The 25,299-nt window shown below is 44.1% G+C and overlaps 1 protein-coding gene across 3 annotated transcripts in view; it reads right to left on the minus strand.

Annotated features, from left to right (window-relative positions):
• MCF2 (MCF.2 cell line derived transforming sequence) overlaps positions 1 to 25,299 on the minus strand; it is an 870,271-nt gene that overhangs the window by 150,379 nt on the left and 694,593 nt on the right. For all 3 annotated transcript variants that reach the window (XM_086918640.1, XM_086918639.1, XM_086918641.1), the window contains 3 exons: positions 20,286 to 20,401; positions 19,974 to 20,043; positions 718 to 810 (listed from right to left, as the gene is read on the minus strand). In XM_086918640.1, coding sequence (XP_086774766.1) covers positions 718 to 810; positions 19,974 to 20,043; positions 20,286 to 20,401 — 279 coding nt within the window. The remainder of the gene's footprint in view (positions 1 to 717; positions 811 to 19,973; positions 20,044 to 20,285; positions 20,402 to 25,299) is intronic.

The following is a 25,299-nucleotide window of genomic DNA, read 5'->3' on the forward strand; positions in this document are numbered from 1 at the left end:
GAGGTACTGCTGGTTCATGAACTATGGAACTACAAAATAATGGAGAGCGAGGTGAACTTTATTACTAATGTGACTGGTTCAATCCCTAATACTAATTTCAATATTGAGGGCAGCGGAAGATAACCCAACAACCCCACCCGGTTAGTGAACAGTTCAAACCAGTACAGGTAAATTGTGCTTCCTGCTGACACAGGTTTGTTTAAAGTGTGAGGACAGATGCGCAGTGACCAAGAGAGTCTATGTGCTGTGAGAACTTACCGCTCCCATTGTCATGGTGTGCAGTACCTGCATACAGTAGTTAGGTTCATTAATTTACATTTTGTATTGCTAGTTGAATACAGTCATCTGGAAAGCAATCATGGTTATAAAGAACTTATCAACAATTAACAAAGAGAGCCTTTGCACCTACTCCTTCTCTCTGTGGTGGACCACCCAACGTGAATGTCTTGTTTATGTTTTCATGTCCTAATTCCTACGTGTTTTTTTAACAAACTAAACATCCAAACATGAATGTTATCAAGTGGTCAGATTATTAGTTTGTGATGCAGAATATGTCAAATTCACCCATCCTTCAGCCAGGAAATACCTCTAACCTTGCTACTTCTCACAATACCTTGAAAACAACATGCATACACTCCAAGCAAAATGTATGTTTGATATTTTTGCACTCTTTCTTCAAGATAAACAGTTAAGTGTAGCACACAAAAAATGTCATACCTGGAAAAAAGCACTGTCTGAGAACTGTCTCCATAAGGATTCCGAACGGGGCTTGTTCTGGCAATACTTCTCATACATCTGAAAATCTTTGCGCTGTAACGAACATGACTAGTAAATTACTTTGACGACACAGCAGTAGAGTCTGAATTAAAACAACCAATGTTACATTCTTCTGATAGTTCTTTTCATAAATGTAAAAATATTACAATAAGGTGATAAGATGGCATTTCATGTTGTAGTTTTATTGTTACAGAATACTTTTTAAATTATGATTTGCCATGATAACACATATTATATGATGTTTAAATGAGTATGTATGCATTATATATTTTTCTGTGAATTAAAAAAGTATACAAATATATTAACACAACTTCAAGAAAAATATCAAGTCATTTCTCATGCCCCCTTTTTAAGTAGATAACCAGAAGGTTTTTGTAATGAAGTCCAAAAGCTATGCAGCTTTACCAATTGCATGCTTTTTCTTGGCTGCTCCATAGACACTGATGTTTGTGGTGGCATACGATCTATCTACCAGCAAATATTTTAGGCTCAATCCTGAATCAAATACACAGGAAGGAGGGTCTGAGGGACCAATTAAAGAGTCATGGATTAAATCCCCCTAATTCTATTTGTCAATAACAAAGTAATCCGCTGTCTATTCACAAAAGAAGTGTCTGTGGGTATAAAGACACTACAAGCCTTAAGTGCTCAAAAACGAAAATACAAAAAACAAACAAAATGAAAGGGTTTATATAGAAGACAGAGTTGAGATGTAGTATAGAAGGCCATCACTCGGGTGACCTAAAGAGGAACAGAAAGAATCCGTCAAGGATCATTGGTGTCCCATCATTACACATTACGTACCCAGTATCATCATCTGGGATGCCAAACAACTTTACTTTGCCCTTCCTCCATCCAGGAGAGGGACAAAAGAAAAAGTTGCATCTACTTGTAGGGTTCTTTACAGGAGAATAGTGTAAGAGGGAAAAACTCTTATATAAACGGTGCAGTGCAAAATAACAGAGAAAAAAATGTGTATTTAAAATAGGATGCGCAACGGAGACTAAGAGTAACAATAACCCTCTTGATTACAATCTCACAGTTGTATTCCTATCTAAAAACAGTGATTCAAGAGCAGTTTAAATTCGACACTGCTCTTCAGTTGAAATAAGGTATAATGGGATGACTGGTTTGTAAGAAAGAAGCTTCTTGATCCGTGATCCATCTTTCTGAAAGGCCTTCAACTATCAAGTCTGAAATCTGCTTCTTTAGTAGTTCTGTTGGATCTTCCTTCAACAAGCGATAGAACTTTTTGTCTGATAATTGGCGCAAACATTCCTCCCCATAGGTTGCAGTATCTTGAATCACCCCTGCACCGCCTTTGTCTGTGGGCTTGATTGTTATTGTGCGTTCATCTAATAGGGTTTGTTTATCTACATCAATAGATCAGGCTACATTTCTCTGTAACACGGTCAAACTAGTAAGATCAAGAATAATTACGATAAATGTGCAGATTAGAAACACCGATGTATACTAGACGATACAGTTATGTGTGACAAAACAAATAGAATGATGTACAATATAAAGAGACTTTTATAATTGATCGAGATACGATCATTAGAAGAATACAATTCCCATTATTAGTGACGACATTCGGTAGTTCATGATGACATAATCACTATACACCGAAGACATGCTAATTGGGGATACTGATGGGTGATTGCTTTCTTGTATAAAGAGAGACAAGTTTGCAGCCCGTTACAGCCATCCCAGCATTGTCCCAGCTGGAGGCAACGACGGACAGGTAAGGGCTATGTTACGAGATTTGTTTGATGAGAAAGACTTTTTGTTCGACATTAAATAGCGCACCTGTCGTGAGACAAGTCTTTGCCCGGCTCAACATGCAGTGGAGTTTATTTGTAATATAGAGCATTATTGTCGAATTAACCGAGACGCTCCTATAAGGGGCCCATTATAACAGGGGACGTAACAGTATGCAATATACTGCTTCAACACAGACATACAATTATGAAAGCGATACATGACTGTTAGAACGTTCTACGTTTACGACTCCCATTATCTTAAAATACTGTAAACATCTTGTTTTACATGATTTGCGATAGACATAGGAAACCCTTCTTTTCAGGATTGTTAGAGGGTTTACAATGCAATTAGAATTCATCCGTCGTTTCAATATCATCACAAATGTTTCCAAATAATATAACAGCTGAGCACTTGGTTCATATGCTACACCTTGAACTAGCTGTGATATGGGTTAAGAATAATACTGACTACTGAGATTCTGTAGTAAAATCCCTGTTAGTAAAAATACACACAGATTATAATCATAACTATTATTGATAGAATAATGTTTTTTTCTTAATAACTGTTTTTTCTAAACAATTATATTTTTTCCCTGCATATTTGGATTAATTTTTTTGTCCACAGAGCGGGCCTCTTTGACAAACGCTGGTGCCAAGAGAGGTGAGGTCTAGTCCTCGTGGTGCACTGGTAAGTTTACCATTGCAATCATACTTAATGAATGTGGGGTTTTAATTTGATAGACAAGAGATGTAGTTTTTTTCCTCACTTATTTTTCAGATATCAGATACATCATGTCCACATGGAGGATTTGAAATTGGATTACATATGGTGTGACTTTGACAAACAGTATGTATAAGAATATATATAGGGCAGTGACAAAGCTTTTTTGAAGCAAAAAGGTCCTGAAGAAAGCTAGGGAGGTTTGCCCCATAAGCTGACACATGTCGACCAGAAGAAAAGTCTTGAATTTAAACAGCTCTTGAATCCCTTTTTTTCACTGTATTTAGATTGTAATCAAGAGGGTCATTGTTACTCTTAGTCTCCGTTGCGCATCCTATTTTAAATACACATTTTTTTCTCTGTTATTTTGCACTGCACCGTTTTCATATTTGAGTTTTTCCCTCTTACACTATTCTCCTGTAAAGAACCCTACAAGAGGATACAACTTTTATCACTTGTCCCCCTCCTGGATGGAGGAAGGGCGAAGTAAGGTTGTTTGGAATCACAGATGACGACACTGGGCACGTAATGTGTAATGATGGGACACCAATGATCCTTGACGGATTCTTTCTGCTCCTCTTTAGGTCACCTGAGTGATGGCCTTCTATCCTACATCTGGACTCTGTCTTCTATATAAACCCTTTCTTTTTGTTTGTTTTTTGTATTTTAGTTTTTGAGCACTTAAGGCTTGTAGTGTCTTTATACCCACAGGCACTTCTTTTGTGAATAGACAACGGATTACTTTGTTTGTCAATCCTGAATCACCCAAATGTTTATGGGATTTAGGGGTTCTGCATCTACCAAACTAATCCAAAGCTCAGGGAGCTGAGTTTGCTGGTGAAGTATTTAAACAGAGTTCTATAACTGGTCCATGTGGAAGGGCAAGCAACTTCCGGGCAGCACATAGGCTCACTACCATCCCCTTCTTGCCCCTTTCACCTGTAGTGAACATGGTATGTCCCTGCCTCACTCACCCCAGCTATCTCCAGTACCTCACGTTTGCCTAGCAGACATGATGGAATAACTGTCCTCTGCAAGCACAAGTATATCTTCTATTATGTTAAACCCCTCTACCGTGGGGGTGAGGGAGTGGGAGGGCCCAGTGGGTACTGCAGTAGAAGTGGGAGCAAATGCACAGCTAGGCAAGGGGCACAATGCACCCCTCCAAGAAATATTTCATTATAAATCATCACAAATACGGAGGTGAATATTCGGTGACAAAATTGACAGATGAATATTTGTAGGGAAATATCAGCCTGGTATGTAGGACTCTTCCAATGGAATTTGACATATCTTTTAAAGAAAACTAGTAATTGCAGTTTGATTAAGATCTATTTTTAAACAATCATAAGGCTGAAGGTTCAAGTGAGTTCTGTGAAATTTGACCCAGCCAATCCCGCCGCATTTTTGCTTGTTTTCTTGGGTAAAGTGATAAAAGGGATTGCCTCTAGAAACGCCGTTGTTCAGGTCAGGTATCTCAAATCTAAGGAATGCATGGTCTTAGGCAAAAATGAAATCGACCATGAAAACAGCACGCTAATCTCAGAGGTTTTAGTCAAATTCGACCTAACAGAAGATTGTTTATGGAAATCCTTCCGCACAGAATGTGAGACATGTTTTCTGTTTGGACTTGCTGTAGTACTAAAATATTGCTGTGTGCTATAAAAAAATGCTATAGTCCTAAAGAGCAATACATATATCATATGTAAAACCATCATGTGGCTCACAAGCCACTGAGTCTAAATTCTTGATTAGGTTGTAGGTTTAGTGCTGGGATTGCTCATTTCCCGGCTAAAAAAAGTTACACATCCCAGGTGTTCTGGCGGCGGTGGAATACCTAGATGTCTTATTGATAATCTTCACTTCCGCCTAATTCAGGAATGAGCCTAAAATCAAGTGCAGCTTTTAGAACATAGGATATTTCCATAGAACAATATAAAACTTACTCCAAACTTACTCCAAACTTCTCATCTCATTAGATTGTTTTATTAAAACTATTTAATTAACAAGCAAGTATAGTTTGTTAGGGCCACCTCTATTGACTGTTTTCAAATCAAAGGAATGGAAAGCATTGTTCAAGACAGAACTGCCACACCTCTGCAAATTGACATCCCAAGAAAACTGCAAGCGTAATGAGCAAAGTGCCAGAATCCTGTATCCCAAAGCTATTCTATTCTAAGATACGTTCTGAAGGGAATCATTATGTATGCACAGATAATGCACACTACATATCCCTTTAATGACATGCATAAAAAAACAATGATAGAAACAGAGATGCTGCAAAACCTGGGGAATGTGTTCAATATGTTTAATAAGGAGGTGCACACATTGATTAATGAAGCAAACTTCCACCACAGAACCACTTCAACGTACTGTAGCATGATATGTTAATGTACCCAGCTCACTACTCCGATTAGTGTGGGTGATCAAGTGTTTAGAACTGCCAGTTAGGCTGTCAGTTTCAGGGAACTGCGATCATTGTGGTTGATCCTGAATAACAAACCTGGGATAAGCTAGAGTATTAGGTGGCTCCTTATGTGCATCTAGAGAAGATCCAGAAATCACGCCTGCTTCACCACTTGAGCATCAGCAGCATTTAGCAGCATGATTCCTTCAATCTGGTAGTCAAGTAGAAAAGGTAAAGGCCTCAAATGCTTCTTTCTATTGACTGATATGTTTCTTCAAAAAATGGTTCTGTGGATATCTGTCTGTATCGAGTATGTATTTTCCATAAGAACTAGCTGCAAGCACTACTGCAACTAGCTGTAAGAAATGGTGAACTTAATTTATAAAATTCAGAGACCATCATTAGATAATTCAGATCTTACTGTACAGCATTGTTTGCTATTCTCCTTACATAGTATTTCCTTGTACACTAGACTATATTTAGCTGACATACTGATGTATGGCAGTCCACACCCACAGTTGCCTTGCCTCTCAATTAATGAGGATGGGAGAATACATAACAACCAGACTCCCCACCCTTTCTTTAATCTCCTGAATGTGACACAAATAACCTTATTTAGTCACTGTACTGTAGCGTCTGTGTAGGAATTGAATTTCTATGATCTGCTGGTCATATTTTCCTAGCAATAGTACTACGTCTTTGTTAGACCTGTCTGGCCTTTTGCGTAGTCCCTCCAATTTATTATTTATTTTGTCCCCTTTTTGCCCCTCATGTCTTTATTATTTTTGTGTCCACTAGAATTTTCATGGTGTTGGCCTGGGGGATAGGTGCACTTTTACCTTCATGATTTTTCACCTCAGACCTAGGTGCCCTCATGACAGGAATTCACTTAGTCTAACAAAATGGTGGCTCCTAACTGCCATAACTGTCAGTCCCCTAGAGTGCCCCATAGGTTAACATCAGGCCTTCCAGAACCTTCTGGACCCTACTGGACCCTGTGAGGACAGTCTATATAAGGGCTGGGGTCAGGAAGCCATTTTGTGTAGTACAGGGAGTTGGAGGAGAGAGGCAGTGGTGTGAGGAGGAGGACGCACTGGAGCAGTAGTTGCCTGAATATTAGTCAACCTTCTCAGGAAGACGTTCCCCCTTTAGCCCCTGACCAAACCCTCCCATCGGACTTCACCTTCTGTGGGTACCGGTGCAACTGTGGCGGTTGGCCCCTTGAGCCCTTTGACCCTCTCCCTCAGTTTCCCAAATACTTTCTGGGAATTTGCTCCCTTCATCCCCCATCATAAGCTCACCCTACCAGAACCTCGTGAGTGAAGACCAGGGCGAGATCCGTCACCCTACGCCGCCGAGGAGTCACTGAATCGGAGGCGTGAGCTGGCGTAGGCATTGCTGGGCTGAGCGTCAGAAGGAAGTAAGCGCTATCCCCTGCGCAAGCTCAGTGACGCGGCTGCAGAAGAGGCGGGGAGTCGGCGTAGTATGGAAGAAAGTAAGCGCTATCCCCTGCGCAAGCTCAGTGACGCGGCTGCAGAAGAGGCGGGGAGTCGGCGTAGCACTGTTCCCATGCGCAGGCTCTGAAGCGGTGAGCAGATCGTAGCCGAGCAAGTGAGGCGGCGCCTGGCAGGTACACTGTTCACCCGCGCCTGCGCTGCAGTCCGATCCCGTGGAAAGCGGAGTGGCGCTCACGGGTGACTGAAACCTTGGTTACTTCGGTCCAGGCTCAGCCCTTTTCTAGCACGGGCGGAGGGCCGATTTCCGTGTGAGGTGCGGCGGAGAAGAGGGAAAACTGAGGAGTTGAGTCAGCGGCAACCTCTGTTTTTATCCCAAGTAAGGTGGGAAAGCAGGGGAAGAGTAAAAGAGTGACTGGGGATTCAGCCAGTAAGCTGGGGAGGAGTTGCTTTATACCCCTAGTCCGGGACTAACTGTTGAAATCCCCCTATACGCTTGTGAGCTCTGAAGATCTCTATGTCTCGCCCTGATAAGGTGAAGGAGAGCCCGTTAAGAATCCCTGGGTAACAGTCACAGAGATTCAAGTTTATCAGAGATTTTCCTCAGGGCAGGAGAAGTGACCGGGGATATTAAAGATACTAAACTTGATTATTGAAGGATATTGTGGGATTCTTTTACAGAGGAGGAGGGGAAGAAGAGTCTGTGTCTTCATCCTATTTACCTATGAGCAAGTGATAATAGAGTTATAGTGACCATACATCTGCAAACTTGTGATTGTAAACCTGGGGTTACTCACCTCTTGAGAGGAAGGTGTCACACAGTGGGCGGACAGATCATATTCCAGGGTTTTAAGACATGGATATTTCTAAAGTGATAAACTAAAGTGGAGGAAGTGTCAAAGTTGTGATTGTTCTTGTGATGTATTTAGAGAACCTCCACTTGGGTGGGAAACCTAACACTGTAGAAGACTAATTTCCACTGAACTGAATTCTTCTGATGTTATAAGATATATGTGGAAAGAACTGATAAACTTTGTACAGTGTATTTAGATGTAAAACGACTGAAGAATAGACAAAATATTTTTATAAAACAATTCGGATTTTTCCACAAAGACTGGTGTAGCGTCATTTTTTAGTGGAATTACTTTGAGTTATTGCTGGGTGGTTTGCAACCTTTACACATGTGCCTCTGTTGATATTGCTTTACCCTAGGCCAGGCTACTCTAGGTGACCTGACAGCATTAGGTTCCAACAGTCTTGCAGCTAGGATGATGAGAAAATCGTAATGTAGGAACAGATATGTAACTGCTTCAGGTACAGTTGCTTTGCAACTGTCCCTGAGCAAACATTTGATGGATATGTGCAGATCTCAAGTGATAAATGAAAAAAAAACTCTGGGAAATCCGTCTGATATGGCAAACCGTAGGAGGCTTTCAAACCTACCATATTTGTATAAATTCTTTGGACAAGAAGTGAGAACTCTATTCCTGCCTAGTAGACTTGGCATCTTTTGGCATGTTTCCCCTGAGTTTTTGCTTTCTGACCTCCCAGTTTGTGCTGGCTTAGTCTTTCTGCGCTCCTATCTCACTGCTGATCAGGGGCAAAGTGCAAGTGCTCCTGTGGTACAATGTGATATGTATAAGTGTTTCCATGAGTGGCCTATTTGATTTATGTGCAGTCCATAGTAAATTGCAATGCAGGTACCAGGGCCTGTAGATCCAATAATGTTGATGGGCTGCAGCCATGGATTGTGGCACCCACCCAAACAGCCCGTAAATGTGGCTCTGGCCTGCCAATTCAGAGCCTGTGAGCAGTCTGGCACTGCTACGTCGACTTGGCAAGTGCACCCACGTGCCAGGCCCTAATCTTCCCTTTTCTGACATGTCCGCCACCCCTAAGGTAGGCCCCAGTTAGCCCTGTGGGCAGGGTGCAATGTATGTGAAAGGTAGGACATGCCCTGGTGTGTGTGGCATGTCCTGATAGTGAATTACTGCCAATTTCGTTTTTTACTATTGCAAGGCTACCTGTTCCCCATAAGACAGTAAGGGAAGTTTGTTTATAACATCTTATAAACATAACTGGCCCTGTGAACCAGGTAGGAAAATAAAGTTTAGTATGCCTGAACTCAGAATCTAAATAAGCATTATAAGTGAAGGTGTTTTTTAAATTATGTGTTTGAAAATACCACTTTTAGAAAGTAGGTGTTTTCTTGCTCAGTCATTCCGTGTGCTTCTGCTGGAATGTGAATTGCCTGTCTGGGTTTTGGATGACAGAAGGCTGGGGAGCATGAGTAGCTCTAGATAGTCTAGGTGGTTCAGGAAAGGGCTGAATAGACCTGGGCTGCAATTGGGGGAAGGGGGAGGAGATTTCCTCGCTCCTCAAAGGGCCTGGTCTGTTTCTGACAATGCCGTCTTCACCTCCTGCCAGGAAGTCACACCAGTGAAGGCCGAACTGGTTCTGGCTGGGCAAAGACACTCTCTGCCTAAGAGATGAAAGGATTTTGGGATATACATATTGGGGCACAGACCCCCGAACTTTAGAACTCTTTTGGACCAAGAATACTGTCAAGAAGAAGAGCTGGAGAAGCTGTGTGGAGGAACTACCACATTGCTGTGTGCTTTGCTGTGTTGGCCTGCAGTGGCTGCTTCTGTCTTGTGTAGTGAAAGGATTGGACTGAACTTTCTGCAATCCACTTTTGCGAGTTTCTCCAAGGGCTTGAGGTAGAGCTTGCCCCCTGTTCAGGAAGTCTCAGGAACGGCAAAGACTTCAAGCTATTCTGCCCTCAGCCCAGGAGACTTTGTTTTTTGTGCTGCAACAGAAGAAAAGCAACCCAACGCCATCTACAACCTGCTGCTGACTTCGTGTCCTGAAGGCACCGCAGAGGGCACCACCGCAACGCCGAACAGTGACCCTGGTCTCACCGACGACGCCTTCTGACGCCACCATGGAAACCTGTGGGCACCGCACTCCGCACCGCCTCGCTTCATGACGACGCCTTGGTATCCCCAACGACGACACTGAAATTTATGCCGCTACTTGTACCATTGTTCTAGGGCACAGCTCGTAAAGTTACACAACGCATTGCCCTCATCCCGCACCGCAGCCTTGGCCTACCGACACCGGCGACATAGACTACAGTTCGTCAGATGGCGACAGCGCTTCAGCAACAACGCCACTGCTTGCACTGCGACCTCCTAGCACGGCCACGAGCACTGCATTCACTTCGCACTGTGACCCTGGTCTTACCGACAACGCTATCTGATTCTGCCACTGAGCCGCTGCTCACACTGCGATCTGAGGGCACCGCACACCGCACCGCTGCACTTGACACTGCAGCACTCGACGCCTGCCAACACCAGCGCTCCTGACTTCATCAGAGAGGAGTACGATCTACAACACGTGTGACTTCAAGGGACAGACGACTCCTGCACCGACCTCCGGAACTGACGCCTGCGGACGCTGTGCTTTCGGAAGCTCAAAAAGAAGTCGCTGACGCCCTGCATTTCTAAAAGATACTGTTTGTGGGTATCCCTGACACCGCAGCTGGCCCGCAACGCTGCGGTCAGCCAGAACGGTTTGGATTTGTTTGTTCACGACGCCGCGATATTCTCGGACGGAGCTATCGACATCAAGGAACTGTTTTTCAAGCATATTTTGATAACTGAAGATTTTTAAGTACTGTATTGCAGATTTGTATCGTTTTTGGTCTTCTCTTTAAGTATATAAAAATATTAGATATTTTTCTAAACTGGTGTGGTATCCTTTTGTAGTGCTTACACTGTATTACTGTTGTTTATGTGCAAATGCTTTACACACTGCCTCTAAGATAAGCCTGACTGCTCATTCCAAGCTACCAAGGGGGTGAGCAGGGGTTATTTTAGGAGTGTACTCCCTTATCCTGACTAGAGTGGTGGTTTCCACTCTTTGGCACATGCCCTAGCCGACCAGAAATTCCATTTCTAACACTGCCCTTTGCAGAAAACATTATTTTCCTAAACGAGTACTGAACTGGATTTTAGTCTCTCCAGAACACTGAATCTGTCACGACAGCAATTATGGACAATGTACAGATGATGGCAGAGACTTTCCTATATCAGATTTATCTGTGGTTTTCAACACTGTCAATCCTACACTGTGCATTGTAGATTGGACAAGTGTGGAGTAAAGAGACCACATTTACCTGGTTCCGCTTTGTTCTTGCAGGGAGACCACAGGCCTTACAACTTGGTAATTACTTCTCTACGCGGAAGCCGTAAGTCTGTGGTGTCCCTCAGGGAACAACTGTGTTGCCACACTATTTAAATATAGATCTTCACACCCAGACAGCACTGCTTACGTTTTGGAATACTTGTTATTTTTTAAACATGCTGATGATTCGGAGCATATTGTTAAAAATGTTCCTTCCACCCGAGAAGAAAGAATATTTTTTAGAACAAACTTTTTGGAATAGACAGGTCCATGTGCATTAGTCCCTTAAAATTAAATTCAAACAGAACAGAAATAGTGTTGGTTAACTTAGTGTCCACTATGCGCTAAAGGAAATTGGTTACAAAAGTTTGGCCTAGTGGCGTGTAGTGATCTTTAAAAGTGGAGTAGTGTAACCCTTGGCTCACACTCATGTGAGCGTGACTTCTCTGAGTATTAGGAGAGAGATTTCTCACACTCACTTGCACTCAGTTTTACTCTCTCACACATTCTCTTAGCCTCAATCACACTGGCATTTTTACTCACTCTTATTTACTCAGTCTCACTAACAGTCTCACTCATTCGCACTCTGACCCACTCATTCTGAATTACTTAGTCTCAATGTTGACTCACACAGTCTACCTAAGACTCACTCAGTTTTATGCTGATTCACTCAGCCTCACTCATTTCAGTTCACTCATTCTCACTCTGTCACATTCATTCGGATTCACTCAATATCACTCTGGCTGAGTCAGTTTCAAGCTGTGTTTCTCTGACTCACTCAGCATCACTCAGTCACAGTCTGACTAATTTACTCAGTCACGCTCATTATCACTTAGTTTCACTCACTCTCATTCAGTATCACTAATTCACACTCAAATCCCCCTGGCTCATCTAGTCTCACTCATTTTCACCCAGTCTGACTTATTCTCACCCATTTTCACGCAGTCTCACTCAGTTCCACTCATTCTTATTCAATCTCACTCTGGCTCAACTAGTCTCACTCATTCTTGCTTGGTTCCACTCAATCTCACTTACTCCGACTCACTTTGACTAATTTAGTATCATTGATTCTCACTCTTTGTGACTCCCTCAGACGCATTCAGCCTTTGACTTACTCCATCTCTCCCTGACTCGCTCATTCTCACACTCAATAGCGCCGTTACACTCCCTGCTCACTAACATTTATTCTCACTCACTCTCTTCCGAAGACTAATTCTCACTCACTCTCTCTCACTCCTTCACTGACTCTCTCTCACACACACACACTGACATGCTCTCACATACGCACACCCTCCCTCACAGACATGCACACTTACACATCCTTCCACCACTTTTAACACATTTTTTTACTTACCTTGCTACCTTCCCAAGTCATGTTTGGACTCCTGCTGCTTCCTGCTTCAACCAACACTGGAGCACGAAACGGAACTAGTACACACTCCTTGTATTCCCCCTTGCCTTCATATGCTGCCTCTGCATAGTTTTTTCTTTCACTGTGAATTCACGAATCCACTGCCTCCTTGTCTTCACCAAATTCCTCCTATTCATTCATATTTCTCTTTTCCTGTGCTCCCTTACTCTTCTTACCTACTCCTTGACAGGTGTTTTTGCATGGTTCTCCTACCCAGAAAGGTTACGTAGATATATCAGAAATAGATTCTTTTTTAAAAGATGAATAATAATTATACTGTAGCTTCTAACATTTAGTAAATTATCCTTACAACTTTTTGTTGCTTTAAAACCTCTCAAATTGGGATTCAATACCCAAATCGGTGGTTTGACTTTGTAAATTCTACATTTGTTTCTGAATGACTGGTTCTATTGCAACAATGTAGGTTTCTCTCCTATTTGGGTGGCCAGTTTGTATCAGAGGTTAGACCAAGATGTAGGAGTCTGTTATTGGCAGAACTAGAAGGCATTCGTTTGTAACTAATTAGGTTACCATGATAGACAATGTGGTTTCTAAAAAAGATTGTTGCTACTTAAAAACAAGCATTTGCAATGCAATAGGTCTCGCATTATTTAAGTTTGAGCTATTAGCATTGTAAATGGCAATTGTTTTTTGCTTTGTGCTATAGTTTTTTTTTACATAAAAAGCTACATATAAAATATGTTTTATTAAACTTATTTATGCAGTATCTAAATTTTGTTTGCATAAAAGAATACAATAATATCTTAGTAAAAAAGTCAAATATGTTAATGGTAATTCACCAAATGTTCATTTATGTGTTGGTTTTGAAAATAGCTAAATTAATAGCTTTGTCATTTACAATGCCAATAGTTATAACTTTCGCAAATGTGACACCTATAGCATTTGTAATGCAACATTTGTATTTACGTGACTTAGATGTATTGATATTACAAATAACAATGGCTTTTAATTTTTTTTAATACTTAATAAAAGTGATTGTAATTTATAATGGCAATAGCTTAAACTTTTGTAAATAACTTTTGTGAAGATTATGTTCAGTGTATTTTATTGTAACGAAATCCAAGAACAGAAGTGAAATATTAACATCTTTTTGTGACATTTGTAATAAAGCTCGAAACATTGAGAGAACATATTTGTGCTGTGGTGGTGCTGAGTGATGCTGTGGGTGTGCTGAATGGGGCTGTGGTGATGCTGTGGTGGTGCTGAGTGGTGCTATGGTGGTGCTGTGGTGGTGCTGTGGTGGTGCTGAGTGATGCTGAGTGATGCTGTGGTGGTGCTGAGTGGTGCTGTGGTGGTTCTGAGTGATAATGTGGTGGTGCTGAGTGACTGTACTCACTGTCACTCTGCACTCACTGTCACTGTGCACGCACTCTGCACTCACTGTCACTTTGCACGCACTCTGCACTCACTGTCACTCTGCACACACTCTGCACTCACTGTCACTCTGCACTCACTGTCACTCTGCACTCACTGTCACTCTGCACTCACTGTCACTCTGCACTCACTGTCACTCTGCACTCACTGTCACTCCGCACTCACTGTCACTCCGCACTCACTGTCACTCCGCACTCACTGTCACTCTGCACTCACCCTGCACTCTGCACTCACCCTGCACGCACTGTCACTCTGCACGCACTCTGCACTCACTGTCACTCTGCACGCACTCTGCACTCACTGTCACTCTGCACGCACTCTGCACTCACTGTTTCTGCACGCACTCTGCACTCACTGTCACTCCGCACTCACTGTCACTCTGCACTCACTGTCACTCTGCACTCACTGTCACTCTGCACTCACTGTCACTCTGCACTCACTGTCACTCCGCACTCACTGTCACTCTGCACTCACTCTGCACTCACTCTGCACTCACTGTCACTCCGCACTCACTGTCACTCTGCACTCACTCTGCACTCACTGTCACTCCGCACTCACTGTCACTCCGCACTCACTGTCACTCCGCACTCACTCTGCACTCACTGTCACTCTGCACTCACTGTCACTCTGCACTCACTGTCACTCTGCACTCACTGTCACTCTGCACTCACCCTGCACTCTGCACTCACTCTGCACTCACTGTCACTCTGCACTCACTGTCACTCTGCACGCACTCTGCACTCACTGTCACTCTGCACGCACTCTGCACTCACTGTTTCTGCACGCACTCTGCACTCACTGTCACTCTGCACTCACTGTCACTCTGCACTCACTGTCACTCTGCACTCACTGTCACTCTGCACTCACTGTCACTCCGCACTCACTGTCACTCCGCACTCACTGTCACTCCGCAATCACTGTCACTCCGCACTCACTGTCACTCCGCACTCACTGTCACTCTGCACTCACTCTGCACTCACTGTCACTCCGCACTCACTGTCACTCTGCACTCACTCGGCACTCACTCTGCACTCACTGTCACTCTGCACGCACTCTGCACTCACTCTGCACGCACTCTGCACTTACTGTCACTCTGCACTCTGCATTTGTCTGCTGCAAGGAGTCACCATACTTCTTTTCAAAGATTAGCGTGCGATACAATCAGCAACAAACAAAAAACCTCGAGCAGGCGGACATCTGCTGTCTGGCTGGCGCTAGAAAAGAGAAGGCGAGTGAGACGGGGCACTGATAAAAGAGGGACGAAAGATGAGCCAAATACACCAACGGGAATTTCTAGTTTTGTTCTATATAAAGGGCGCTGGAGGTTCCCCTAAAGACCATCCTGCCTGCTGAATGGATGGATGCGTTCTGTAACTAATACCTTCAACAAGGTGAAAGGAAAAGTAAAACGTGCCCCTGCTGTTTTTAGGAACTAAGGCGGAGAACGTTCAAGTTCATCATCCAATGAATCGTAACAGCGCTGGAGGTCCGCACTGGAAAGTCTTAAAAAGGCTGACAAATACACAGAACACTAATTAAATATAATGAAATGAGAACAAACTCCAAGTTGTCGTCCTCCTGCTGGGCTCTCACCTCCCTATACCACGCAAACACCAAACTGCCCATCCCCCTGCTCAAGCCGCCGGCCTCTCCTTGGAACAAGCATGGCGCGTGCTGCAGTCCGCCGCCGGCCTGCGACCAGGAAGTCAGGCAGGCCGGGCGGGACAACCGGAAACAGGAAGTAGGAGGGCGGGAGCCTACCACTCCTCCCACGGAAGAGCCGCGATTGTTTTGAGCACCGGAGCAGGCAGGAGCCTACCCTGCGCCCCGGTGCCGAAGAAGGAAGGAAGAGTCCTGCTGCCGGTGAGAGCCGAGGAAGCCCGCGATTGTTTTGAGCACCGGAGCAGGCAGGAGCCTACCCTGCGCCCCGGTGCCGAAGAAGGAAGGAAGAGTCCTGCTGCCGGTGAGAGCCGAGGAAGCCCGCGATTGTTTTGAGCACCGGAGCAGGCAGGAGCCTACCCTGCGCCCCGGTGCCGAAGAAGGAAGGAAGAGTCCTGCTGCCGGTGAGAGCCGAGGAAGCCGGTGAGTTGGGCTTCGCCTTGTTGGGGAGGGGCGTGTGTGTGTGCGCGCGCGCGCGCGTGCGGCGACGGGCTGTGCATGTGTGTGAGCGTGCGTGCGTGTGTGTGTGTGTGTCTGTGTCTTGGAGTCTGTGTGTATGCGTGTGTGTGTGTGTGTGACTGTGGGGGGTTGCCTGTCTGGGTGCCTGCGTGTAAGTGTAAATGCGTGTGCATGCATGCGGCAGCGGTGAGAGGCGAGAGGCGGCCGCGAGCTGCTACCAAGGAACCTGAGGTACGGAGCTCACCCACTAACCGCGTACTGCAAGAGGCATCGCAGAAAATCCCTGGGGCTCTGAGGATCACGGTATCAGCAGTGGCAGCAGAGATAGTAGCGGGAGGCAGAGGGCAAGCACGAGATCATCACTGGTGCCGGAAGCCGAGACCGGAAGTCGCCGGTCAGACCTGGGTGTCCCTACAATCCTGCCTGCGCTGGTGAGCCGACTCGCGGCGTGAGGGCTGCGCACCCGGGGGCGCCCTGCCCTGCCGAGAGATTGCGGAGACAGGATCCCGGCTGATGGCGAAATAGCGGTGAGGATGGCCCTGGCTGGGGTAGCGGAGTGATCGCCTGGTGTGTGGGTTAGGGTGGTCGAACATTGCGGAGGATCACCCCCCCTGTTTTGAGTGTCGATGGCCGGATGTGCGAGCAGGCGCTGGGGCGCGTGTGCTGAGACGGGCGGCTCGAGCTGAGGCAGGCTTGGTCTAGGAGCTGCCCCGACGCCCTGAAGACTGCCACCGCCATTCATGCACACACCGGGACAGCCTCTGTTGCTTTGCTGCCTGGGCTGCGCCGGGAGTTGGAGGTGTGGCGCCGCCGCCCGGGGAGTTGCTGGCGTGATCCCTGAGGCAGGCAGGCATGCGTTAAAGACACATGATATTCTATTTATTTCGTGTTGAAAAGTGACCCTGTATTTAAAATGTGCTCTGTGCTGTTTGATTGCACGCAGTCGGACGGCTGTATTTAAAATGTGCTCTTTGCTGTTTGATTGCTTCGTGTCAAGTGAATGTGTGCCTTGTGCCCCATATTTCGTGTTCAGAACAAACACACTCTAGTCTGAGACGAGAAACAAAACGGTCTAACACGGGAAACGAAAGTGAAACCACGATCACACCAAGAAAGAAACATTGTCGGTTAAGGCAAGCTCACACAAAGAAAAAGAAACATTGTATAAGAAACTGAAGGCTGAAGGCAGAAAGCTCGTGCACGCAGCTCAATCCAGCCAAGGATAAGCTCGTGACAGTTTCTTGTCCCTCATTCCCCCGTGTCAGCTAGCTATAAGTCTCCAGCCTGGACGCATCCTTCGGATGCTATTTCCAGGCGAGACCTAAACATGTAGGCAGAAATGAGGCATATTGACAATTTTCTATCCAGAATAGCATTACACTCCAGCTGTGACCACTGAATTTCTCCTCTTATGTTCTCCATTGCCAATTTCAGTCAAACCATCTGCATATAGTGCCAGCTACTTGCACCAGGAAAGCAGGCACATTATACCCTGCCATATTCCACATCCCAGACTTCAGAATTCCAAAGATCGCTAGAACAATTGCATTTGCATTTATTTGATGCTATGATGGAGCAGGGTTTTCGTGAAAAAAAACCTGCTCGGGTTGAAACCTCAGTAACATTTACTGACAGTGTGCAGTGAAAAACTACTGTGGGAAAAATGGTTGCATATGGGAAAAAAAGGCTATTGCGCAAGCGCATACTAAAAGTACTGAAGTAGGCCGCAAAACTACTAGGCCATAAATCCTTTTTGACTAATGAAAATAAAAAGATTGATGCTGCTTTTATTAATATTATTAATGTTTACTAGGAAATAATATTTAACATGGGTTTGCATTGATAGATACAGCATTGGGAGGGTACGTAAATGAAAAAACATTAAAAGTGAATAATAATGCTTGTGTTTTATTTTTCATAGAGAACATGAATTGAGGGTTAACACATGCGAGAGAAAATTGAAGAATTAGAAGGAATGTGCACAAAAGTTGTCCTTCAGGAAGTCCTGAGTGCCTGCCAAAAGTTTGTCGGCGAGTGAAGGGATGCAACCTTTCGAAAGGCGCAGATGAGGAAAATTATATAAAGTTTGAACATAACCAGAGAGAAGGAAGTGGAAGGCTAGCCGAGGCGTAAATTTGTATTTCCTGGGATGGAAGCTGCTGACGTGATGGATAAACAGAACAATAAGAAATTTAGGGCCCCATTAGGATGGCGGGCGGATCGCCCCCGCCGGCTCTGCGGGGGTGATCCGCTCGCCATCCATGCAGAAATGACCCCCGCCATATTATGATGGCTGGGGAGTCCACGGCGGACGGAAAGACCGTCTGCCGCTTTTCCGCCCAGTCGACATGTCGACGGGGTGAAAAAGGTTCTATATGGTGGCGGTATTACAATGTGGGTTTACAGATGCCTTTCATGGTGGCATTGCCGCCACAGAAAGGCATGCAGAGTCTGCTTGGAGGGCCCGTTGCGGGCCCCCAGGGACTCCGGGGGCGGGGGGTGGGGGTGCATATGGGGGGACCTATGGTACTCCCATTCAGTTCCATGCACAACATGACAGGCGCCGTGCGGGGCCTGCCATGTTGTGCATGGAAGTGCACAACATGCCTCCCTGGCATTGTGGCGTGCGGTGCTAAGTGCACCGCCAGCCACAATGTTAGGGATGCAGGATGCGCCCGCCACTGTGGCGGGCCCATCCTAATGGCACACCCGGGACCCCCACCCTTATGGCGGGTGGTCCCTTTTTACGACGGGATGGCGGGCGGATATCCTAATGTGCCCCTTAGTGAGATGCGTACATTGACCAATCAAATGTAGAATAGACTTTTACTTAGATACACATGTAGGTTAGACATTTGGAGTTAGGGTATACTTGAAGTGCCTGGTGGGAGGGGTTGTAGGCAGACCTGCAGATTGTTGGGAGAGTGTTGCTGTTGTCTGTTTGCTGTCTTTACCAGGCTGTTCCTGTCTGCTGATTCCAAACTTAGTCTTTGCCTCATCATTTCTTCCTGAAGGGCCTTACTTCTCTCATGGCCAGAGAGTAGTTTTCCATTTTAATTGGGTTAGTATAGACAGAAAACTGAATTTGCATAAACAGTTGTAAAATGCAGCTTTGAACCTTTTTAATCTCTTCGCCTGTCCACTCCTTCATTGCATTCCTGATTTGAGATGGATTCTTTGTAATTATTTACCTGAAATTGTTTTCTCTGTGATGATCTATGATTTGCTCTGTATTTTGGTAGTAAATGAGAATTGTTCACATAGATAAACATTATAAATATACTAACAAGTCTGTCTTTATTAGAGGTGTTTATTTAGTTTATGGGTAATGAGATTGGGCCTGGTTTGTGAAAATGTATTCGTCCCTGATCGTTGGAGCAATGTCTTTCCGCACTAGGTAATTAATATACAGTAGCTCTCTTTTCATGAAATTATCCTATGCTACTAAGAGGTGAGCTTGTCTCTGAATTGGTAGTCTCCACCAGGGAGGTATAATTGTCCTGACTAAAAAGTACTAACCAGCCACAGCAAGGCAATAAACATGGCCCATAAAGCTAGAGAAGCTAAAAACCAGACATCTGGCTGTGATGGTAAGGTGAAGCAGCCTGGTGGTTCTTAACAGTCAACAAAATATTTTTCTATGAAAGCGGATTTTGCCAGAATATTTTGAAAAAAACATAAAAACAATGAAACATGTGCAGACAAACACAATTAGTATTTTTATAGCCTAATTACATACCCGTTCTAGAAAACAAGCCCCTACTCGATCTGGAGAACCAAGACAGCTTTCAAGATTTTGTAAAAATATTCTGCGAGGAAACAAGAGAAAACGAAAAATTGTTATATACCACTAAACCAAGAGTACGTAAACAAACTATGTGTGCAAAAGCATATGTATAAATAATAGTGTAAATTAGTATCGAAACGCAAACAAATATATGCAAACGCATGCAACTAAAAGGTACATATGTTGTATGCGGGTAAATGTATTTGCATATATTTGTTTCAAGTCAAATCAAGAACCTATTGTTGGAATTAGCCATTCGCCTACTTGTTATGGAAATCGTATATCTCAGGCATGTTTCCAAAGAGAATGGCCTTGGTGTTTCTCAGGGCAGGAGGCATGAACTCGATCATATCTGGACTGTCCATTTCAGCTCTGTAGCCCTGCAAAAGGAAATACAAATGTAATAATCTTAAATAGTCTATCATTATGTGTGTTTAGCACACAACAATTAACTCAATGGACTGCATTTAATATAATCAAAATACCGCAGCCCACCAACTAGTCATTACATCTAAGTACTTTGTTGTAATAACTCGAAAGGATGCACACTATTACAAATTTCCAGCGCAATAATGCAAAGTGACATCATCAGCGCTCACAAGTCTTCAGGTTTAGTTAAAAGGTTCTGTGCCTTTGTACATTGCAGTATTCTGATGACCAGCTAGCACTCCATGAATACAAAAAAGGAGCCAACCTTGAAAGCACAAAGTGGTCAGAAAAGTTGTTTAATGGAGAGACAAGGTTCATAAAGAACTCTTTTTACCTTTTCCTAAATACAAACACAGAATTTCTAGAAGTGGAATACAACCAGTGAGTTGTTGTACGCGTAGGAGATCCGGTTGATTAATTTGAGCTTCATTTTACTGTATCCAGTTGCTGCCATCTAATAAACTGCAATTGGGATAATGCCAATTAGTTCCGTTACATCTTCAGAGGGCTACTTATGGCGTATGGTCTTTTTAGTTCCAGTTGGCATTTTTAATTAGTGAGCATTTCCTTGTCTTTTCCATTGGACAACATATTACAAAGATCAAACACCCATATGCTACTGGAATTTTCACAATGGCCCAATGAAACAAATGTTTAATCAGAAAAGCTTAACGTTTAGGACCTTATGTTGAAATTTTGTATTCTCTTTCCAGGCATGTAGGGAAAAAACCTAAGTCTAGAAGTTGGGTCTGTGAACAATGCACTTTCTTAGATTCTGTTCATTTTTAAGAAAGTCTGTGAAATTCATATCTATAAATATGTTAAAGTAATGCAACAGTGAGGCTCCCCACAGATAAATAATGTTATGAAGAAAAACTAGAGGGAGAATCTATTATCAATCAAACTCAAAATTGAAATGCAGCCATGCACAATGTGGTCAATGCCCCACCTCTGACAAGTGCCCTGCATCTACTGATCTTCTGAACTACGCACCCTTCCCCGCAAAAACATATGCAATATACTTAATTCCCTCCCTTATGCTGTGCATGAAATTAGGTTATTGATTGAGGGGGTGCAACCGTACACAAGCAGAAACCACAATCCTTGTCAGGGTGAAGTCACAAGCAAACCCAAAATTAACCTGTGCTCAACCCTCCCTAGGGTAGCTTGGCACAGAACAATTAGGTCTAACTCAGAGGCAATGTATAAAGTATTTGTGCAACATTTTAAACATTAACACAGTTCAAACACACAACAAAAAGAAGCCCACACCCGTTTAGAAAAGATAGTAATTATTAGTAAATAAAACCAGCCCAAAATGACAGAAATTCAGTCAGTAGAACTGGAGATATGCAGGTTTAAATATTTCAGTGAGACTAGCGCCTAAAAGTACAAAGTGCCAATTGTGGATATCTGGTTGCGCCGGACCAGAAAAAAGCCCCAAGTTCAGGCTGACCACAGTGTAGCATGGGCCCGCTACAGTATTCAGTTTTGCCTGCTGAATAAAGTACCCTAGATCCTGATTACGAAGTGTTGCAAGGTCCTATGCTGAGGATGCAAAATGCAGCTGAGGAGATATGTACATTTCTGAGGAAATGGGGACCAGCGATGTGAGGTCCTGTGTCATGGTCAAGGATCTCATTAATAAGGGGTTGTGGTGCTAAGTATGGTGTTGGGGAGGCGTTCTGCAGTCGAGGAGATGAGTCAGTTCTGCTGCGCTGTGAGGCTGCAATGTGAGAACACGAGTAATCTTCAAGTCTCTCGTCGATGAGAGATGCGCGGCCCTGCATCTGGAAAGCTTTGCACATGCAGGGGTTTAGATGTGACCGTGAGGTTGATGTGGAGCCTTTTGCGTCAGAAGAAGCCTCGCAAAAGAGGCAATGCTGGGGGGTTTCCCTCAGAGGAGATGCTTCGGTTATGTTGGATACACGGATGGGCACACAGAGCACCTTTAAGCCCACTTCCAAGGGTCTAGGACTGGTGTAGCACCACTTGGCAGCATAGGACTCACAGACAACAGAGTCCAGGTGTTGGGTTCAAGGTTGTTGGAGCCTTCTGTCTCTGAGGATCTAGACAGGAGGCAGGCCTACTTGCCCTTGGAGTCGCATTGGAGTCATGGGTTAAACAGATGAAGGGCAAGTGTAGTCCTTCTCACCCAGGCAAGAGGGCAGCAGGCAGCAGTTCAGCACAGCAAGGCAGCAGTTCAGCAAGGCTTTAGTCCCGCAAGCCAGCAGTCCAGAAGAGTGGAAGTTCTTTCAGCAGCACACCAGTCCTTATTCCTGGCAGTGTATCCATAGGTCCGATACGTATACCCAGTTGTGCCTTTGAAGTGGGGAGAAGCTTCTAGAGACATACTGTTGAAGTGCCCAGGTGCCTGCCTTCGTGGCCCTGGTTCCAGATTAACTACAGGGGGTATGCAATCCTTTCTATGGAGGCAAGACAAAGCCTATTCACATGTAAGAGAGTCTGGTCCAGCTCGTCCCTCCTTTCTAAAAGTGTCAATTTCAAAATTGTAATTTAAAATCTGACGTTATCAGGAGAGAGGTTTTGTCATTACAATTCTGATGACACCAAACATGAACTGGGTACCTGCTCCCATTTGGAAATGTTCACCCATTAGATGTAATAAGGTAACTCTAATGTTAGCCCATCGGAGAGATTGGTCTTGCAGAGTTTTTTGCTACCAGGACATGTAAAATTAAAATGTACATGTCCTAATTTTTAAGTATACTGCACCCTGCTCTCTGGGCTGTCCTGGGTCAACCCTAAAGAGACGTATATGTATGAAAAAGGAAGGTCTGGGTCTTGCAAAAGGTTTATAAATCCAGGTCACAATGACAGATTAAAACTGTACACACATGGTTCAATGGCATATTTACAAGGCTACTTAAGTGGGTGGTACAACAAGTGCTGCAGGCCTACTAGTAGCATTTCATTTACAGACCCAAGGTACATTTCGCACCACTTTACTAGGGACTCACAAGTAAATTAGGTAGGCCAATTGGGTGTTAGCCAATTCTACCATGTTTAGAGGAGTGATCACAAGCCCATTAGCACTGGTTATCAGTGGTACACTGCACAGGGTCATAATGCCAGCACAAAGAGAATTCAGCAAAAAGGGGAGGGTAAAAAAGAAAAGTCTGGGGTGACCCTGCAGAGAGGGCCAGGTCCAACATGCTGCTATTGTGGGGTGTCTGCAGTCTTCCCCAAATGTTTCAAAAGAGTAAACCAAACACACAAAATGTGGTGGGAGGATTCTTGCAATCAGTGTAATGACTGGCAATCGCTCGGATATTATTCCAACCCATTGTTCTTTTGCCCCGTATACCACCTCAGATTAGACCCAGCTCTATGCAAATTAGTTTTGGAAAAAAGAGTGATGGGTTGGAATGCTACCCAGAGTGATTGATAGTAGTTAGACATATTGCAAGCATCCTCCCATCACCTTTTGAGTGTTTGATATACAGCCCTAGTTTGCCGAAGATATGACCAGACTTGGGTCCATTGCTCACTGTGCCACTAGGACCAAGCTCCACCTGGCTCCAAAGCCCCAATCAGGGCAAAACTGGTCTTTGTCTGCTTGGGTTCTGGTTCATAGTGGAGCTGGCTTTGCAGTTTGGGCTGGACTGCTCCAACTGAAACATTCTTAAGACTGATTTGCATGTAGCTGGATCTAATCTGAGGTGGCGGGGTGGGCAAAAGAATGATGGGTGGAAATGCTACCCCGAGCAAACGCCAGTAATCAGATGTATTGCAAGCATCCTCACATCACCTTTTGTGTGTTTAATATACCGCCCTAAGTGGTTAAGAGCATGGCCAGACCTGAGTCCCTAGCTTACTGTACCACTGGCACCAAGCTACACCTGGCTGAAGAGTCCCAGTCAGGGCAAAGTGGGTCTCGGATTTCTATTATTCCAATCCGGAGAAGGTCTGACCTGGCAGTTCTGGCTGGACTGTTCCTGTTGGAGCATGTGTCAAGAATGATTTGCATACACCTGGGTCTAATATAGGTGTCAAGGTGGGCAAAAGAACGATGGGTTGGAATACTACCCGAGCGATTGCCAGTGGTTATACTTACTGCAGGAATCCTCCCATCAAATTTAGTGTTTTTCAAAGAATAAGCACTACTATTCCTTTTGTTATTGAAGGAGAAACAACATGCACATGTCTAAAACATTTTCTACAGAACAGCTATGAACCCTTTCTTAGCTTGATGACATTCTTTGGTGCACCTAATACTGGATAACTCCTGACTATGACAATTTCCCAGTCCTGTCCACCCTCATAAGTTGTATTGGTTTCAGGGCAGTTGCAGCTCACCAATGTAATAATTTAGCTTAGCCCTGGTTCAGCAAGAGTTTTTAGGTTGTTACGCTTCTATGCACTTTCATTATCAAAGCTACAAAAAAGACAATGAATTGAAGTTTCTCTGAACCTTAACAAACACATTACAGTGAAATAGTAAGATGACCTTTTATGATGCATGATTGGTGAAACTAATTACTATGAAGTAGCTCTGTGTATTTGCTTGCCCATTTACATAAACCAACATTAGAGTTTATCGTAATGGCATTTTTATTATTAATGTAAACAAATTATTTTGGGTTTCTGTGTTGTACTTATTATTGTCAGTAAGTGCTTCTAACCATCTTCAAAAGAATTTTGTAACAGTTTTGGAGCTCAAATTTTTCACTAGAAAGCTCTTTCCCTCGCGAAACCAGCCTACATATCTAGCTGTCAAGCGATCTTACAAGCCGAAACCACTCAAATGGAAAGGCATGTCCAAGATGGCGGACGAGATGCACACCTCAGTCTCTCTGTCCCGCCACTACTACAGCATCGATTTGCA

The sequence above is a fragment of the Lissotriton vulgaris genome, chromosome 4_1 (genome assembly GCF_964263255.1).
Source record: "Lissotriton vulgaris chromosome 4_1, aLisVul1.2, whole genome shotgun sequence".
NCBI classification, from domain to species: Eukaryota; Metazoa; Chordata; class Amphibia; order Caudata; family Salamandridae; genus Lissotriton; species Lissotriton vulgaris.